Below are 16084 nucleotides of genomic sequence, written 5' to 3'. Positions count from 1 at the left end.
AGCTGTTTTGAATGTTTTTGGTTGCACCCTCAGTGTCTAACGCTCCTGTCTCTACCTTCTCTCCTCCATCCACGCTTTCCCACAGGATGAGAAGGTATTGTTAAAGCACCACGTGCCCTGCATGAATGTTACATTACAATACTGTATGTTAGGTTATGTATGAAAGCCTCCTTTTAGAAAAAGGACTTCAGTCTGGTCCATTCAACTTGATGCATAACCACAGATTTAGAGGACTTCTGCCATAAGTTTGACACAGTTTCACATCTCATTTTTGCTGCTGTTATAAGTCTTGAATTATTATGACCCATTTGTGACAATGCAATTTTGATACTGAAAATTATCTCATACGTATGCGACGGCAAACCATTTCTACTAACTTTAACTTTCTTGTCTGATATAGGAGACCATGACTGAAGTGGCCGTCCACGTGGAGGACATTTCCAAACTGAAGGACGCTGATGAACTCAAGCAAGCTTACATCGGCCTCAAAGACACAAACAGGTACTGCTTTTTTCTCTCTCTTCTTCCAACCCTCCCTACCATTCGCTTCAGTTGCTTACGACTGAACGCCGACTTGTCCCGTGCAGATCTCCCAGGTTTGCTTGTAAGTGGCAAGAGGTCAGACATCTGCTGAGTAGGCTCAGGTAACAGACGAGGTGGTCCATGCATCGTGGTTGGCGAGCATGCACGTGAGAAGAGTGAATCTTCGTACTCACTGATTCCACACCACGAAGACTGTTTTTCTTGTGCAGTAGCCGTTTTTAACAGCATGTCCAAGTAGAGTTTACTGAGGTTGTTGTTTTCCCAGCTTCCAAACAACTTTATTAAGCAGTTCATGAAGGCAGTGACACATCTGGGCATTGATGTGAGGTCTTTATGACTAACTTTGCAGCAGGTTGAACACTGTAGGAGTTGTCTCGCTGTCATGGAATGTGTTTTGCATGAAACCCTCCTTGTTTCTGTTTCACGGTGGACAGCTCAGTTTGATTCAAAGACGGCAAATCATAACAGTATTGTTTATAGAAATGCACTCAAAAACATGAAGTACACCAGCATTATTTAATCAAATCCAATTCAAGAGCTATATTTAAAAAAAAAATTAAAAAAAATGTCTAGATTTATTTATGTATTTTAGTTAGCTAGGCTAGCAAGGAAGCAAATCCGTCAAAATAGTAGAGGCAATATTTTTAGTACAGATTTTGTATTGGACCTCATTGGATTGTGTTGGTGTACCTAATGTTGTGTCTGTCAAGCATCTTGTCCATGCTTCCTTGTTACTTAGTAATTCACCCTGCGTCACGCTGTGTTTGTGATTACCATATTTTTACACGGTGTGCTAAAATATGCAACAGTGTGCGTCTCTTCTTTTTTTTTTCTCTTTTTTTTGCATTGTCACCTTCTTTAGTGAAACTCCAACTAACCACTCCCCTACAAACAAACTAAATATATTAAAGCAAGACAAATAACTTAAATACAGTATATTTATCTATTTCTTAGATGTATTGTGCATTTTTATTACTGTTACTATAAAACAAAACAATCATCCATGTGTTGTGAAAGATATATTTGCTAAATGTTATTCATTCAGTTAATTACTTATATGACTTGTTATAATGAAAAACAAGTTAAAAGATTTTTTTTTTTTACTATTCATTTATTCTGACCCATTTGGACAAATTGCCTTCAAGATATTGATCAATTATCATATTGTACAGCGATACTGGTGTAATACAATATTTTTCTGAATACATTTAACTGTAATACCAAATTATTTCTTATGGAATAATGTAAAATAAGCAAAGTTAATTGTAATTATTTTAATATGTAAAAAAAAAAAAAGTATGTTTAAAAATAAGAGAATTATATTGAGAATTGCATTGTAGTCTCTTCTGATAAATGATTTTTGCTTTTAAGTGAACGGAACTGATTTAAGTTCTCAGTCGCACAACATTGTACTTTGCCTTTAAAATGAAGTCAACGTAAGCGTCAGTGAAATCCTAATCCGAATGCTCATTAACTCCATCCGTCCCCCAATCACCCTCCCTGCATGTTTTCATTTCTTCATTGTGCTTTTCATGTTCCCTTTTTGTTCCTTTTGTGTTGTGTGTCGGTCAGATCGGCTGCTCCAGACTTCCAAAAGCTGAATGAGGACGGGGAGCTGTGGCTGGTTAATCAGGGCTTAAAGGAGACTGTCAGGTGTAACTGTGTGACCTTTCTGCATTCCATTGACCATTCTCGGATAGCATATCACTTGCCATAACCCTTTCAAATCTTCATTTGCTCCCTTTTTTTTATTTTTAGGACAGACAAAACATTTATTCATTATATGTATGCGTCTCTGTGTGTATTTGATACTGATTTGGTCCAAAAGTGGAGAAAAGAATTCAATAAGGAAGTTGCTGTCAGTTATAAAAACTATGATTTGATTTGTGCTGAGTATCAGGGTGATAACAAAAACAAAATGATCTCGTCACACCTGGAGTCTAACTCGTCTTCACACCTCCATCTTCCCTCAAATCCTCCTCTCCATTTCCCTCTCCCCACTCCCGTGTCTCTTCTCCACCACCCTCATGCCCACCAGGCTCCTGGAGCACCAGCTGCAGACCCAGCGGCGGAGTTACGACAGCGAGGTGGAATCTCTGCGCGGCGAGCTGCAGAACGTCAAGGAGGAGAACAACCGGCAGCAGCAGCTCCTGGCACAGAACCTCCAGCTGCCCCCGGAGGCCCGCATCGAAGCCAGTCTGCAGCATGAGATCACCCGGCTCACTAACGAGAACCTGGTACGCTGTCACTGACACAAGTCCGTTTTGTTTATAGGTCACAAATTCACAGCAGAAGTTATCTCTTGGGAACTCATTCACTGCCATTAGCGATTATAAACGTCAAAAATCATTTGAACAATTTCTTTTAGTTTAACAATTTTTTCAAGAGTATGAAAACCTAGAATTTTTTTTATTGTATAATTAGAACAGATATCAAATTTGACGCCCCTAATTTTTTATAATCAACTCGTCAGGCGTTTCAAATTTTTTATTGTAATTAATCGCATGGCTTCTCTAGTTAACTCACGATTAATCACAAATTTTATATCTGTTTTAAATGTACCCCCCAAAAATTTATTGTACACTTATACTCTTGTTAACAAAAGTGGAAAAAAATATTAAATAGAAATAGTTCAAATAAATTTTTGACGTTTATAGCCGTCAATGGCATTGAATGAGTTAAGCAGGTCAAGGATGACACGACTCATACGTTTATATGTATACGGTATAAGAAAAATGGAAGGAAGAAATTCCAAGGAAGAAATGCTTGAATCGAGAGAGAAAACTGCATTGGGGAACGAAAGAACAATGGGCACAACAACTGCCATATCAACAGCAGTGCTAATCCCAGGACGATACAAACAAATGATCGGCCCGGTCCCAACACAGTCGTCATGCAATGCAATGGCGCCTCCGCTGGTTGCATCCCCAGAAACACAGAGCACAAGAAAAAGAACTACAAAAGAGATTGTCTCCAACATACCTGAATAATTTAGCAGCTACGAGATGCTAAATTTATGCAATTTACTGATATAACCTCACATTTTGTTGTTTTGCATTAGTAAAGTAAATTAAGAATTTTTTTTTTGTGACATTCAAACGCTGATTCAAAGGTATAGTTGACTCATTGAGCCATTTTCAGTAAAAAGTTCATATTTTGTCCAGAATTAATTTGATTACTTCATTATTTTTCACATACAATTAATATCTTTAAAAACGAATGTTAGTGCATGCTGTCGATTGAAGATGACATCACCTGTGCTGAGGAATTATTTCTCAGTTTACAGGTGAGCCATGATTGGTCGTTGCCGTTGCCTACGTACTTCCTCAGCACAGGTGATGTCATCTTCAGTCGACAGCAAGTGGAAAAAATTGTTTTTACAAATATTAATTGTACATGAAATCTAATCAAATTATTTCTGGACAAAATATGAACTTTTTACTGCTAAAAATGGGTCAATGAGTCAAGTATACCTTTCATTTTTATTTTAACGTTCTACAAAGCAACAAAAAACATTTGTATGCATGTTGTTTATAATTACTTTAAATTCCTTATATTATTGTTATTGACAAAAATATTCTTGCTGGTATCGTATATCTATACCCCAGGCTTATTTCAAAGTATCGGTCCTTGCGACGGCGGTCGATACAAATGTCAGCCATTCTCCTTTGGCTGTTTTATAATCAGGACCTACAAATTAGAAATGAGAAGAATAGAAAATTAATTTCATGCAATTTTAATGAAAAAAAAAATAGATTGGGCTATATAGATCTTTTTTTTAATTATCTGTCATCGTTTTTGTTAGAGAAAAATTTTATGTAGCAAACGTACTAGTAGTATTGGTACTTGGTATCGATATCAGTGACTACTCGAGTCGAATACTCTGGAAGAAAAGTTGTATCAAATATTCCTAACAAAAATACAGCCTTCAGCAAATGTGTTTCCCCTTGGCTTTAAAAAAATTGAAATATTTTGCCATTTGGACATAGTCAACAAAACCACAAATTCATGCAACAAAAAAAATCCAAAATAAAACTACAAATTGTAAGTGATTTAACTTTCCCAAAAATAACCGTAAAATCGGATTAATTGACAAAATACAGTATTCACATTACCACACGTGTCGCAACATTTTTTTCCCATTTTTGCTGCACACATGGATAAATGCCTGTATGAATAAAAATAGGCTCCCTAAAGAGCTGCTCACACACACACACACACACACACGCTCGCACGCGCACACTGGTGTGACGTGTGGATGGTGTCACCTGACAGGAGCTGGTGTCCGACGACCCCGCAGCATCCCGAGAGGCGCGAGTCATCATTTTACGTCGGATGGTTGTATGTACACTACAGACTGTGTGTGTGTTCTGCACGAGGGTTTGAACTAACAGCAGTTTCTTTCCAAAGACTCGTTGCATGCAACGCTTTTTACCGCAGTTGCGCTAACTCACAGCGAAGCAGCTATGCCCATTTTTTCCCCTTTTCTCTTTCAACAGCCAACACGTCCTACTAAATTGTTTTTTCCTTCCGAATCAGCTCAGCAGCTCTCATTTTATGACGTGAGCAAACTACCTTCTGCTTTGCTTGTTTGTCTCTAGTGAAATGTTTGGATTCTGCTCCCTCTTGATTTTATTTGAACATGAGGACTTTTTTTCACATCTTTCTAATGCTAGCTGCATTTAGCGATACATGCTAATTAGGTCCTTGCACCCCAAAAGTTCAAACTGCTGCCTTAAAGCATTGACAGATTTCCGTCTGACCACTAGCGGGTGGCAGTGTTTCAAGGTGATGAAGGCCTTTCTAGTTTGTCCTCACCCCCTTTGTGTCCGTTTCTTCCATTTCGTCACCATTGCAGGATCTTATGGAGCAGCTGGAGAAGCAGGACCGGACCATCCGCAAGCTCAAGAAGCAGCTGAAGGTTTACTCCAAGAGGATCGGAGAGATGGGAGGTAGGACGCAACCTCATCAATCTAGTCACGTGACGAAGAAAGTCATAAGTGGCATTTTCCCACATTTGGAAATGGGTTGTTGTAAAACAGATGGAAAGACGTCCCACACAGTTTGGGCAATAAAAGCCAATATATTCCCACCTTTTTAATATATATTTTTTTTTATTCTATTATTATTATTATTATTATTATTATATATTAGTATAAATATATTATTTGATCATACAGTAATATAAAAACTAAATAAAATAAAATAAAAAGCTTCATTACGGTCGGCTAGTTGGGCTTGTTTTTAAATTAATGAATATACGTTAAGTATTATTTTTTTATGTAGTGTCTAGATACAGTAAGTTCAGTTCTGAACTCATTTGCTCTCCAAAACGTATAAATACATGTCCCAAAGACGTATTCATACGGTTTTTATGTGTTTTTTTTTATTTTTTATGCTAGAGCATACAGAAGGCTTTGATGCAGCCTCTCAACTGCAAAGAACGGTTGAAGAAATGGTAGTTATTACACAAACGGCCAGCAGGTGGCAGCAGAGCAAACGAGATTAACCAGGGCCATGTTGAAAAAAAACTCAATTACTCACAATTTTAAATAGATTTGTGAATAATGATTAAACTTAGTTATATTCTAATGCTAATTGCTGCAAAACAGATTCTTTTGGTAGGTTCCATGTTTTTATAATGATAGAACACGATATTCTGTGGGCCTTGCAAAATCAGTCAAAATCCAGTAAAACAGCCGGGAGCGAAGGGGGTTGCTTCTGTGAAAATGGCTGGGAGTCAATGAGTTAAGTAGTGCAATCCATAGTTGACATGACGAGCCACATATTTGTTTGTGTTATTGTTGTAGTCTGGATCATGAATTGCTGACTTATGTTTACACCACACTAGTTTGGTCAAATTTTGTGAAGTTGTCGTAGTGACCACTTAAAAGGATGCAAGTCAAAGTGTTGTATTGAAGTAGATAAATATATTGTCATGTTTAATTCGCCTCTATCTTTGCATAAGACAAACTTGTCAAACCAAGTATTTATTTATTATTATATTATATATATTATATTGCTTGTGTGTTAAAAAAAATTAAAATAAATGGGAAGTGGACCTTGAAAAAAATATCGTGATACCGAGGGGGGGAAAAATTGATTATTTTTCAAAAGTGGTCTTGTATGTCCAAAAGAGGCTCATGTGCAATGTGCGTTGTGTGCATTACAGCCGGTCAAGCGGAGGGTCAGACGTCGCCGGGACAGATGGTGGACGAGCCCATCCGACCGGTCAACATTCCTCGCCGAGAGAAAGACTTCCAGGGTATGCTGGAGTACAAGAAGGAGGACGAGCTGAAACTAGTCAAGAACTTGATCCTCGGTAAGATTGACGGCGTAGCATGGTGCATTAGTGGTCGGTATGTCAGTCTCACAGTTTTGAGGTTCTGGGTTTGAATTTCTGCACTCCTGAGATTAAAAAAAAAAAAAAAAAGGCAATTTTGTGTCACATATTCCAAAACAATAGCTTTTTGCTTTGACTGCTCACTTTGTAGAAATCTTTCTTGTGTGTGTTCGCAGAGCTAAAGCCTCGCGGCGTGGCCGTCAACCTGATCCCAGGTCTGCCCGCCTACATCCTTTTTATGTGTCTGAGGCACGCCGACTACGTCAACGATGACCAGAAGGTCCGCACGCTGCTCACCTCCACCATCAACAGCATCAAGAAGATCCTCAAGGTTTGCACCCGCACGCAAAATCACAAGTGTCCTAACTTACCGTTTTTTTCAAGGTATGAGATGTCGCTTGGTCGGTTGTTGTTTTTTGGCAAAAATATGACTTACAAGTGGGTCCTTTCCAGTCATGGGGCCTATAGGAACGGGAGTGGATGATGTTAGTTTGCCCTCTGAGCGCGTGTGCACTTTGGCAGATAATGAACAATTTGTTAAGAGGCCAGATGAAATTTACTGCTAAACTAAATGTAAAACAAGGACGATTTATTACACGTGTAATTCAATGACCTAGATAACTCTACCTTCAAAATGTTTGATGGCTTAATGCTGCCATACTGTATATTTCTGTATGTTTTTTTTGCCGTCCACTACTAATACTGTGATTGTTTTCTTGAAAAACGTGTTGGAAAAATTTGTTATTTTGGGTAGCTGGCTAGCTGCAACGGATTAATGGCATTTCTATTTATTTAACTGGGGGTAACTGATTTGAGTTACAAATTTGACTTTCAAGCTTGGTCAGGGAATAAATGGAACTTCTAATTCACGCTAGCATTGTAATAATGTATTATCTCTTTTTAAAATAAGTTCTTATGTGTTTCACCTCTTCTTGTCAGAAACGAGGAGATGACTTTGAGACGATCTCCTTCTGGCTGTCCAACACCTGCCGCTTCCTGCACTGCCTCAAGCAGTACAGTGGAGATGAGGTAAAAAAAAAAAAAGTATATATTTAAGTCCCCTGAAAAAGTTTTGTAACAGATGAATACTTTGTGTCAAAACAAAAACAAAAAATCTAAAAACAAATCATTCAGTCTGCCGGGGAAGTCCATGCATGCTAATTACTATTTATATACTAATGCTATTGTGTTAAAATGTATTAAAATATTTACCTACCTCCCCACCAAAATACTTTTTATTTTTTATTAACTGTCATAACATTACCAGAATTAGTTAGAATTAATTAGCTAAAGAGCATCAAAATTAATATAACAAATACAATTATCGTTTTCAATTTATTTTGAATTTAATAGTAAGAATTATAGCTGAATAATTTTTGCTCATTTTAAAATTGTATTCTCTACATTGAGTTATAATCAGTTCATCAGATAAACAAAATCTTAAATGAATGTAAAAATTCATTTGACAAGTATTTGTATTTTTTTTAAATAATAAATCAATTATTCAATTAGGTATATAAGTACAAAATAAATAAAATTTAATATGTTTTAATCATACAATAATTTTAGAAGACTGTAAAATGATGACAATATATATATATATTTTTTTAAATATGAATTCATGCTCATTTTAAAACTGTATTTATTATCAAAGTATAGAGTTAATTATCTATTTTTTCATAAAATTAAAATGTTATTCTAATGTCAAATATTTGTTACAATTGATGTATTATTTAATTAGATTAATGGAAAAAAATAAACACAAAGAATAAATAAATGTTAATGAACGAAAGGCTCTTGATCATGTAAATACTCAGGGAGACGGATTAAAGAATGGAGCTGTATGATTTTGCACGAATACAAGTAGGATTACCACCAAATGTTTTTTGGGTTTTTTTTTGCTTTAAATTATTTTAGGTAACTTTTTCTTATGTTGCCATCAATCTGAATGGCAAAGTAAGAATTCCAATGCACCTGATAATAAAGTGGTTGAATCCTAAAACTTAAGTATGCAACCTGCATGCTCACAGAGTTGAAGCCTCACAAGGAAGGCCGTACAAAATGACCGTTTCCTCTTTATTCTTCTCGAATGAAACATTTTCCTGCCAGGTCTTCATGCAGCACAACTCGTCCAGGCAGAACGAGCACTGTCTGTCCAACTTTGACCTGACCGAGTACAGATCAGTGATTAGTGACCTGGCCATCCAGATCTACCAGCAGCTCGTCAAATGCATGGAAAACATACTACAGCCCATGATAGGTGCGCTCACCACAACAATACGCAAAAAAAAAAAAAAATCTTGTGTTTTAAGCCCAGTTTTACAAGGTAGTAAGTGCATGAATGAACAATAATAAATATTACCGACAGAAATAAGCCCCGAACGTCAAAGTTTGCTAAGCTTGTTGTGTTTTTGTGTCAGTTTCCGGCATGCTGGAGCACGAGACCATCCAGGGCGTGTCGGGCGTGAAGCCGACGGGCCTGCGCAAGCGGACCTCCAGCATGGCCGACGAGGGCACGTACACGCTGGACTCCATCCTGCGCCAGCTCAATGCCTTCCACTCCACCATGTGCCTGCACGGCACCGACCCCGAGCTCATCAAGCAGGTGGTCAAGCAGCAGTTTTATGTCATCGGCGCCGTCACCCTCAACAACCTGCTGCTGCGCAAGGACATGTGCTCGTGGAGCAAAGGCATGCAGATCAGGTAGGAAAAAAATGAGGATTAAAAAAAAAATCACGCTGATGTAGTTTCATGTCAATTGTGAAAATGCTGAGACGCAAATACAAATTGTGTTTAAAATTTGGGCCTCACTGACTAATCTGTCGGCCGATTTAATTTGCTCTTTTAAAATTGGCACCAAAAAAATAGACTTTTCTTCTTCTTCTTTTTTACACATTAACGTAGAACATACCTCCCCCCCCCCCCCAAAAAAAAATCTGGGGGAAAAAGTTGGTCCATTTTTGCTGAAATTTTAAGATTCCAGCAATCATGCTACTGCATGCTGAGAGACATTCATTAACCTGTATACTATTGTACTTCAATATATCATTGGTAAATGCTGAGAGACCAGCATTCACACTGTTACTGTGTTTCAATTCTGTGTGTGAATTTTGTGAATGCTGAGAGGCAATCTTTCTCATACTATTTTGTTTCTGTAATGTATTCAATGAATGCTTACTAACGCAATTGTGCCATCAAAATACCGCAGATTGTTCTTCTACAATGTCAATGCTGAGAGATGAGCATCCATCCTAATGCTATTTTGAGTCCGTAATATATTCTGTGAATGCTGAGAGACTAACATTCACGTGAATGCAATCGTGTGTCATCAAAATGTGTTTTGCCTTTGTATGTATGCTGAAAGACCAGCGTCAAGCATAATGCTATTTTGTCTAAAAAAAAAAATGTGTGCAGTCACATTCTGCGAGAAACATCTAAAAAATGTATTGTGTGAATGCTGAGAGACCACCATTCACGCTAATATCAAAATCATTTCTTGTAATTGTGGTGTTAATTGAACGTAAAATTAAAAATGGAAACTAGCATTCACATGCACGAAATGATGCGTAGATGCTGTGAGAGAATTGGACTGCTAGGATATGCGTTTTCGGCCTTTACTTCATTTCTTTGATTCTGCTTTGACAGACCGCATCTCTCAGCATTCGCACGCAATGTAGCGAGACGGCGATGATTAACGTAGCGGCGCGTGCGTTTCAGGTACAACGTGAGCCAGCTGGAGGAGTGGCTGCGTGACAAAGGTTTGATGAATTGCGGGGCCAAGGAGACTCTGGAGCCGCTCATCCAGGCCGCTCAGCTGCTGCAGGTCAAAAAGAAGACGGAGGAGGACGCCGAAGCCATCTGCTCCATGTGCCTGGCCCTCACCACCGCACAGGTACGCAACCGGACCGCGCTCCAATGTGAATGAGAAATCTGTTTAGTTGAAAACGGCTTACATTAAGTAGACCTTTTGGTGATGTAAATGATAACGTCTTGTTGTGGCGGATGCCGCATGCTAAATTAGCGAGCTAGCTGGGGAGACAGTCCCTTCGTTTGTTGTCGCGAGAAGTGTCAGCAAACTAAGATCACACGTCATGACTTCTTCCTCTTCTTTTCTGACGTTAGAAGTGGAAGTTTCGAATGCAATCAAAACTTGTCCGCTGCCGTCGACACGAGCTGTAATTTTGATATTGTACGAGATCAGGGGTCAGCAACCTTTCCTCTCAAAAAGAGCCATTTTAGGCCTAGGAAATGAACAAAAATGTGTGTGGGGCCGCAAAACATTTGATGATTGTGATGAAGGAAATCTGTAAGCCTAATAATGCACTGAGGGAACCATAACACGAAAATATATACATCAAATTACTGACATTTTTATGGACAGGTGGTCATTTTCTGCCATTTTATGGCTCTTTATTATTTATTTTTTATGCCGCTTTTTCTCTCAATTTTCTGACTTTTTGGGCATTTTTTTTGTATATTTGATGGTCATTTTACGGATTTCTTCTTTTGTTTTAGGTCATTTTATGGTTACTTTCTGAACATTTTCTTTTCTGCCTTTTTTATTTAATTCTCTGACATTTTTGGCAATTTTATGGACATTTTATGATAATTTTCTGTTTTTCCTCTTCCTTTTTGGACGTTTCATGGTCACTTTTCGGACATTTTTATGGAATTAAAAAAAAGTAACTTTTTCATCTACCTTTGATTTCTCTCTTTCTGACAACTTACAAATTTGGACATTTTTTTGAGTATTTAATTATTCATGTTTTGATCTAAATCATTAAATAATTCAGTTGAACAATATTTTATTTAAAAAAGAAAAATATGAATTTCCCTGTACTATTGCACCTGATTAAAAGTTGTAGGGCTAGCCATGCTATGGAAAAAAAGCGTGACTTATAGTCTGGACAATATGTTACGTCTTTTGGAGACTAGTTTTTACAGAAATTGTATAAAAGTTGGCATGTATAATAAGTCTCTGGATATTTTTACTAGTTCTCATGTCTTATTTTGTTTGATGTCTGCTTTTCGGTTCTGTCAAGTTTCATTGGACGATTGTGTTTCCTTCAGATCGTGAAAGTCCTGAACCTCTACACTCCAGTCAATGAGTTTGAGGAGAGGGTGTCAGTTTCATTCATCCGAACCATACAGGTGATGAACAGCACAGCGTTTGATGTTATGTTACACCCACAATTTGTGATTGCCAGTTGATGCCACAAGATGGCAGCAAAACACTTAAGACAGTGATGATTGCAATAAAGTGGGGGGTTGTATGATGTCCCCAAGTTCAAATGTTCAAAGAGGTATACACTTAATTTAACAAATTTAGTTGCAGTTATACAAGATAAACAAGCACTTCACATGAGGCCCATTAGTAGCATTAGCTAGCATACTTGCGTCAGTAAAAAAGCAAAAAGTTTCACTCAAGGACTGCTAACGAAACAGGATATTTTAAAACGCAAATGAAAAAACACTTATCAATGAATTAAACCTAACAACAATATTCCACTAGATGGCGCCAAAGAAATACTTTTATTACTTTGGCCTAAGCACAAAAACAGTGAGAAATTCATCCCCGTTTAGGAAAAGTTTACCCCAGCACGACCCCAGGCCAAAAATAAAAGACACTTATATTTCCCCCTCAGGAAAAAAAAAAAAGTAATGCAAGTTTAATTAACACATGAGGCCCATTAGTAGCATTAGCTAGCATACTTGCGTCAGTAAAAAAGCAAAAACTTTCACTCAAGGACTGCTAACGAAACAGGATATTTTAAAACGCAAATGAAAAAACACTTATCAATGAATTAAACCTAACAACAATATTCCACTAGATGGCGCCAAAGAAATACTTTTATTACTTTGGCCTAAGCACAAAAACAGTGAGAAATTCATCCACGTTTAGGAAAATTTTACCCCAGCACGACCCCAGGCCAAAAATAAAAGACACTTATATTTCCCCCTCAGGAAAAAAAAAAAAGTAATGCAAGTGTAATTAACTGCTGAGCCCCTTTCCAACTCTTTTTGCTAACCAAAACAGCAGCCCCTCCAGATTCAACCGTCATGTACAGTATCCATACCGCAGTGTATTATAACCTTCTTCCCCTTCCCCAGACTCGTTTGCGGGACCGCTGCGAGAGTCCCCAGCTGCTGATGGACACCAAGATGATCTACCCCATCACCTTCCCCTTCAACCCGTCCTCGCTCGCCCTGGAGACCATCCAGATCCCGCACTCGCTTAACCTGGCTTTCCTCACCCGCGTCTAAACCGGGGGGGAGGGCATAGTCGCCATCTATTGTATCTCTCTCACACACAAACGCAGAGCGTGAGCGTCACAAAACAAAAGGCGCATGCTCCACGTGCTGTTTTCTTCACGTCTATGAGACCAGTTTTTCCCAAATTTTATTGAGTCGAGGCATGTATTAAAAAAAAAAAAAAATCTTCACCAAACAAAAATGTCAACCAAAAAAAAAAGATTGATCCCTCCTTTTCTGATCGTTGAAGTCGTTCTTCAAGGTCTGGCGTTTAAATTTCAAGCTAGCCACTCCCACTCGGTCCTCCTCATGCTCAGTCAAGCCACGACGGCTGACCGCACGCTGTCTGCGCCGTGTTATTTATGCACATATAGATGAATATATATATAAAAATGAACAATACATGTATTTATTGCAATGTCCTCCCCGCTTTGCCAAGAGGCGTTTAGTTTCATTCCGCGCCGGGCTGGTAGAATAGTAGTCATCCTGCTCGTCGGATCGTGTGTGTGTAGCAAAGGTTGTCGCTCTGCTATTATTTATTGATCTTTATTTTTCTTATCATTGAGCAGCATCGTGAGGTTGTTTTTCAGTGCCTCAAACAGCTTCATGTCATATATCCATCTCTTTGCCTTTACCATTTCAAAATGTACACCGTTTTTATGACCAAAAAAAAAAAAACAGCTGAAAATGTCGGACGTTTATTACTTCTTCTTTTTTTTTTTTTCTTTTTTTTTTTTTTTGCGTGTTTTTGGCAGGACCTAAATAGTTTACAGTGGATTCTGGACTGCACGGGCTGCAAAAAAAAAAAAGGCAGAAATAAACCTACATATTGTAGTTATTTTTATGATTTATGTTGTCTGAAAGAGACGTCTGGTACATTTGCCCTGCTGCCTTGTGTTTGCCATCATTAACCTCCTCCCTTTTCCTGAATGAACCTCATTTAGCCTCAAAACCTAAGAGACAGTATTTATTTTCTGCTTATTTTAACTTAACTCTTCTCGCCAGCCTTTATTTTCCACCCTATTTGAATGCACTTTTCCGACCAAGCGGTACAGTTCCAGTGACTATTTTCAGTCAGGCAATCATGTGACAGCAGTGAGTCAGGCTCTGATTGACAGCCACCTTTGCTAGCTCTGGTTAGTCCATTTCACCCCAATGCAAGTGGACCGTAACATTGGGGAAAAAAGTTATTTTGTTGGATACTCAACCGGCATGTAAAAAGGTGTATTTTTCACTTATTTCTGCTAACTTCAGCCTTGCTGAAGGTTTGTAAACAGTTTAAGGGGAAAAAAATTCTCTGCAGGATTCGCTCTATTCGGGTGGAATTACGTGTTATTAGGCCACACTGGAAAAAATAACTTGAATAAAGAGGGAAAAAATGAAATTACGTGAGAGAGAAAAGAGTAGAAGGCACCAAGTTGTGTGACTAAGGTTGAAATGTTACTATGACTAAAATTCAAATGTTTCAGGACTTTATCCCATAGTCAAGTAATCATGTTAGCGAAATAGTTACAAAGAAGAAAAAAAAGGAAAATTTCAAGAGAAAATAGTGGAATAACGAGGAAACCAGGTTGTGTAAATAAAATAAGAAAATGCGAAAGTTACAGTGGGAAAAAGTCACAATGGTAAAAGTCTGAAGTTGAAATACTGTAGAAAAAAGTCTGTTGCAAGAATAAAGTTGGATTTTATTTTATTTTAACTTGGGAAAATATTACACACATTAGTAAATAAAAAATTCTATACCATCAGCTGTGGATGGCACGGTAGTTGTTAGCAGTTATATAGTGAAAATGACACAGTTATAAAAATAATACATTATTGTATTACTTTTAAATATAAAGACTTAATTTTAACATGAATGTCATGATTTCCATAAAAGATACCACACTCGCATGTCGTTAAATATTTTTAATTAAAAAAAAAAGGTATAATTTTCTTTTCTGCTAACATGTAGCTTTTTAAATTGCTAAGTACAAGTGGCTGTTCTCATGATGTTTCAGTGATGATTTTACCAGAACAAAGTCTTGAGGGGAGAAAGTTGGATAAAGATGTCTTTTTCGCTTGTGGCTCTAATAGCGCTGCAAGAAAACTTATGAGAAGTTAGTATGGGTGATTATTGTTTGGGCGGATGGACAGTTCAAATACATGTGAAGACAAATGAAATTTGCAGTTAATTATGTAAAGGATTGTTCATCACCTGGTGAATGTTTAATAAAAATGTGTTAATATAATGATTTTGAAATACACGTAGAGAACAAAGCCTTATGTGTGACTTGGTCATCATGGTGGGATAGTTTTTGACGTCAGTGAAGTCAGTCTTGAGTTAGTGTAACGTCAACAGAATTTTTTTTTCTCGCAGTCAAACGCACTTTTAAAAACACTGCAGAGGAAGACTGTACAAACAAGCCATTCATCACTTGTCGCCATTTTGCGTCAACGACGAGATGGAAGGTGACGCCCACTCTCCTGCACCGTCCTTTCGTCCAATCATCTACTCTCTGCCTCTCCCGCCATTTGACAAACTGGACTGTTTGTAGTTTCTGGTAGTCGTGCTTTAGTGGACGTGTTCACCGTTAACAAACTTGGAATAAGTTGTCAACTCTGTAAAAGTACAACGAAGACAAAAATGAATAAAATAATTCAAGCACTGACATGCTGCCTGAAAGTCGTTTTGATTCTTTGCCCTTTCGGAAATGTTTGTTAGCTTTAGCGTTAGCTTCTGACAACCAGTAATCAATGGGGTTATATGCCACGGAGGCGGCGGGATTTCCGACTTCACCCATCAGCTTTGTTTCCGTTTCCGGTTTGCGAAGTGTGGGCCGCGTCCCAATACTTGTTTTTCCACTTTTGTGCCCCTCGGTTGCGCGTTCCCGTCGACGGGTGCGATGCTGCGAGTGTGTAGTGTCTGTCTCACTGTCCACAGCATTTCAGAATAGCCGAGACGCC

At 38.1% G+C, this 16084-nt stretch overlaps 1 protein-coding gene across 4 annotated transcripts in view; it reads left to right on the top strand.

The window, feature by feature from the left end:
- Nucleotides 1–15789, top strand: part of myo5aa (myosin VAa) — a 55665-nt gene extending 39876 nt beyond the window's left edge. For 2 of the 4 annotated variants that reach the window (XM_077564912.1, XM_077564910.1), the window contains exons 29-40: nt 86–94; nt 401–501; nt 2582–2780; nt 5402–5495; nt 6716–6865; nt 7063–7217; nt 7826–7915; nt 8996–9146; nt 9307–9589; nt 10604–10778; nt 11957–12037; nt 12998–15789. In XM_077564912.1, the coding sequence (XP_077421038.1) occupies nt 86–94; nt 401–501; nt 2582–2780; nt 5402–5495; nt 6716–6865; nt 7063–7217; nt 7826–7915; nt 8996–9146; nt 9307–9589; nt 10604–10778; nt 11957–12037; nt 12998–13150 (1641 nt within the window). In that variant the 3' untranslated portion in view covers nt 13151–15789. Of the gene's footprint in view, nt 1–85; nt 95–400; nt 502–2115; nt 2197–2581; nt 2781–5401; nt 5496–6715; nt 6866–7062; nt 7218–7825; nt 7916–8995; nt 9147–9306; nt 9590–10603; nt 10779–11956; nt 12038–12997 lie in introns of all 4 variants that reach the window. The other 2 variants (XM_077564914.1, XM_077564913.1) reach the window with 2 other exon arrangements.
- The last annotated feature ends 295 nt before the right edge of the window (nt 15790–16084 follow it).

The sequence above is a fragment of the Vanacampus margaritifer genome, chromosome 4 (genome assembly GCF_051991255.1).
Source record: "Vanacampus margaritifer isolate UIUO_Vmar chromosome 4, RoL_Vmar_1.0, whole genome shotgun sequence".
In the NCBI taxonomy this organism is placed as follows: domain Eukaryota; kingdom Metazoa; phylum Chordata; class Actinopteri; order Syngnathiformes; family Syngnathidae; genus Vanacampus; species Vanacampus margaritifer.
Note: the sequence above shows the minus strand (reverse complement) of the source record. Positions and strands in the feature narration are given on the sequence as shown.